This window comes from Notolepis coatsorum, assembly GCF_963971535.1.
Source record: "Notolepis coatsorum genome assembly, chromosome: 11".
Lineage (NCBI taxonomy): Eukaryota > Metazoa > Chordata > Actinopteri > Aulopiformes > Paralepididae > Notolepis > Notolepis coatsorum.
The window spans coordinates 19,180,513-19,184,289 of NC_140175.1; the positions used below are offsets into that span (position 1 = coordinate 19,180,513).

At 47.3% G+C, this 3,777-nt stretch overlaps 1 protein-coding gene across 1 annotated transcript in view; it reads right to left on the reverse strand.

Moving 5' to 3' along the window:
• The window catches only part of olfm1b (olfactomedin 1b), a gene marked incomplete at both ends in the record, with an annotated part of 21,877 nt that extends 21,096 nt beyond the window's left edge, over positions 1–781 (reverse strand). Inside the window, one exon of the mRNA XM_084324603.1 lies at positions 632–781. Within this exon, the coding sequence (XP_084180729.1) occupies positions 632–781 (150 nt within the window). The remainder of the gene's footprint in view (positions 1–631) is intronic.
• Between the last annotated feature and the right edge of the window lie 2,996 nt (positions 782–3,777).

The window sequence follows — 3,777 nt, forward strand, 5'->3', positions numbered from 1 at the left end:
GACAGCAGCCCACAAGCAGACCAAAGAGGGGATAACATCAAACCGAGAGAGAGAGAGAGAGAGAGAGGGAGAGAGAGGAGAGGAGAGAGAGAGAGAGAGAGAGAGAGAGAGAGAGAGAGGAGAGAGAGAGAGAGAGAGGAGAGAGAGAGAGAGAGAGGAGAGAGAGAGAGAGAGAGAAGGAGAGAGAAGGGGGGAGAGAGAGGAGAGAGGGGAGAGAGAGAGGGGGAGAGAGAGAGAGAGGGACAGAGAGAGAGAGAGAGAGAGAGAGAGAGAGAGAGGAGAGAGAGAGGAGAGAGAGGAGAGAGAGAGGAGGAGAGAGAGAGAGGGGGGGGAGAGAGAGAGAGAGAGAGAGAGAGAGAGAGAGAGAGAGAGAGAGAGAGAGAGAGAACGAACAAAATCAATCATGATTTTGGAGACACTTTCCTATATTACAACCACCCAGCAAATTGCATCAAAGTATATAATGACCGTTTGGAGAGGAGAGGAGAGACATCCTGTGTTGTAGTGAGTGACCCAGACGCACAGCATGAGCGCACAGCCGCACGCACGTCCTTTTCTGGGGGGGGAGATCATCATGATGTGAGAATAAAACTAAACATCAATTAAGCCACGCCGGGGGTTCGAAACTTACTCCTGTGTGCCGGTCCGGGTAGCCTCCCTGCGCCGCCGAGAGCTTGGTGGTGTTCAGCCCCACCAGCGAGGGCAGCGTCTGCGACATCCAGTTGGTGATCATCGCCATGGTGCTGAGCACGACGCCGATCTTCAGTAGAGGCACCGACATCTCTCATGCGTTTCAGTAACCACCAGGCAAGCCTTCATTCATTCTACTACACATCCCGGGGAGAAACAAGAGGAGAGGCAAGCCATGTTGCCCGGAGACGACGCTTCATGCTTCATCCTCCGTGACTCCGGTTCGTCGGTGCAGCAGGGTCTTTTCTTGGACATCTCTCTGGGTGATGGATGAAAGTACCTCTACCGGGGGGGTGTTCAGGGACTTGGAAGGTTAAAAACCCACAAAATCGGTACTGAAGGGTGTATAATAAAGAGAACACCTCGTCTTTACGCACAGCAGGAAGGGAAAAAACCCGGAATGAAACCGAGACGGACGAGTGGATGAAAACGCCTCCGATTGTATCTCTCTTCTCTGCTCCTCGCTCTGCGCGCTGTCCCGCACACTGGTGGTGGCTCTGTCTCCTCCCGTTCTCCTCCCGTTCCTCCGGTGCTGCTGCTGTTTGGTTCACGCCCTCCTCCTCGGTCCGCCTCCTGCCTGACTGACACAAGCTGCTGCTCGAAATGGATGGAGAGAGAGAGGATGGAGGGAGAGGAGAGGCGAGGAGGGGAGGAGGAGGAGGTACCAACTACTTAACGCATCCACGGCGAAGCCAGGCGCAATGATGTCAGCCAGGCTAGTTGTGTCCCACAGTGGCCGCACTCACGGCGTGCATTCATCACGGGAAGATTTGCAATTGCGCGTGATTCGCGTGATTCCGGCGGATTGGGGGGGGGGGGGGACGAGCAGTGAGGCTGGGGTCGTGGTCCTGATGATACTGATGCCGCGGGAGCTCATCTTACCGCCCCCCCTCGACGGAGCGCGCCCCCCCTCGACGGAGCGCGAACTGTCGGGTCAAAAGCAATCAACTCAAAATGTAATTGATTGAGTGAATTGACAATCCCTTTGCAATATCCTAGTTATACGCTTCGCTTGTTTTCATAGTGGAAACTAATACAACTGTTCATATTAGGCGTACAGTATACGTTTTCGAAAACAATACTCAACAAAATTACGCTGCTGAAAAGGCAGAAGTCGAGAATTAGAATATCTATCTTTATTCACATGTTTCCAGGGTAGACTTGCCACAAGCTCATCATGTAGGCGCTGTAGCCAAGAGTGACTGGATAATGCACGTGACTCTGGCGCCATCTTGTAGCAGACTTGGGTATTGCTGGGAAATCAGTTTGGGGCCATTGTAATGTAACGAATGTGCACTACTATTACTCTACCATGACAGCCGTATTACTTCGTGGCAACTTAGCAAGTAACTATACTGTACCACCATATTTAATATTTAACGCCTAAAAATAGGATGCACTTAGAATTGTGGAGGATAATGTCAAACGATCACAACAAAAACATGCACCTCAACTAATCCCAACACATTTACATTCTAATTTACGCCTAACCAATCCACCTAGAGGCTACGTTCACACTGCAAGCCTAACTGCTCAATTATGATTTATTGCTCAGATCAGACAATATCAGATTCCAGTGTGAACTGGTCACACTCCTGAACTGACCCGCATGCGCAAATGAACAATAAAGAAGTTGGATGTAAAGAAATTTGACAAATGTCAATAGAGTGATGTAAAAGGCACATGACTGTTCAGACTGAGGTCGCATTGCAAAAAAATCAGACATGTATGTGATTTAGGACAGTAAATATGAAAGAAGCCCAAATCAGAATTGAAAAGCTCAGATGCCATGTGATCTGTGCTGTTCACACTGTTCACAAATCTGATTTGAGTCACATAATGAGCAAAAAAAAGGATTTTGGCCATGTTTGCCTGCAGTGTGAACATATACCTAGATACCATGAGGTATTTTGTAGGAACAGAAAAGCTGATGAATATGACTTAAGTCTTTCTACAGCCAAGCAGCTGCCATCAAGCAGCTATTTATCTTGGGTCTTAACACTAACCACTACATTATACCACTACATTCACTTTGAACCGTGTTCTCTTTTTGTTTTTATTAATTAGTTAATAAAGTATAACTTTTTAAAAGCTAAAACTAGAATATGCTTGCAGCAACGCCCACTGTAGCCTTCGAAGAACAAGTATGTAGGCTACATGTTGTGTTTGAAACTAAATCCTATTTTTTTGTATGGCCTAAGCAAACTGTTGACTTAGGATAGGATAGGATCTATTATTATATTGCATTTGCAATGTAAGGAGACATTGTGGAGCTATTCATTTCAGAAGTGCAGGGCCAAAAAGTATGTGTGTGTGTGTGTGTGTGTGTGTGTGTGTGTGTGTGTGTGTGTGTGTGTGTGTGTGTGTGTGTGTGTGTGTGTGTGTGTGTGTGTGTGTGTGTGTGTGTGTCTGTGTCTGTGTCTGTGTCTGTGTGTCTGTGTCTGTGTGTCTGTGTGTCTGTGGATGATAGTCATTTCAATGCAATATCATGAATGAATCACGTGAGCTTTAAAGGCGTGTGTTGCTGACTGGCTGGTTGCCTGCACATTATGCAGAATGGTTTCCGCCTGTGGGCGGCGTAAGCATCTAATTAAGAAACATTTTATTTCATTTAGACATAAAGTTGCAGCAGCAGCACGTCAGCTGCTCGTCTCTCATAAAGAAGGCGGTAAAGAAAGACAAATATTCAGGTAACAACAAACTTTAACTTATGGGGGGAAAACAAGCTAACAGAAATAGCTGTGTTTATTTCCTGGGCTTGAAACCTCAACACTCCCCTTTACTCACAGGGATTAGTGGTCTATAGCCTATTACATTAGTTAACAATGTGATAACCTTTTCTTCAAAATAGGAAACACCCTTTCATGTCGTCCAAAGACCCTCAATATGTAGCTGTCCATGGTGCTGAAAACACCAAGCCTCTGAAGATGAAGCTGGGGCACTGTCCATGGTGCTGAAAACACCAAGCCTCTGAAGATGAAGCTGGGGCACTGTCCATGGTGCTGAAAACACCAAGCCTCTGAACATGGAGCTGGGGCACTGTCCGTGGTGCTGAAAACACCAAGCCTCTGAACATGGAGCTGGGGC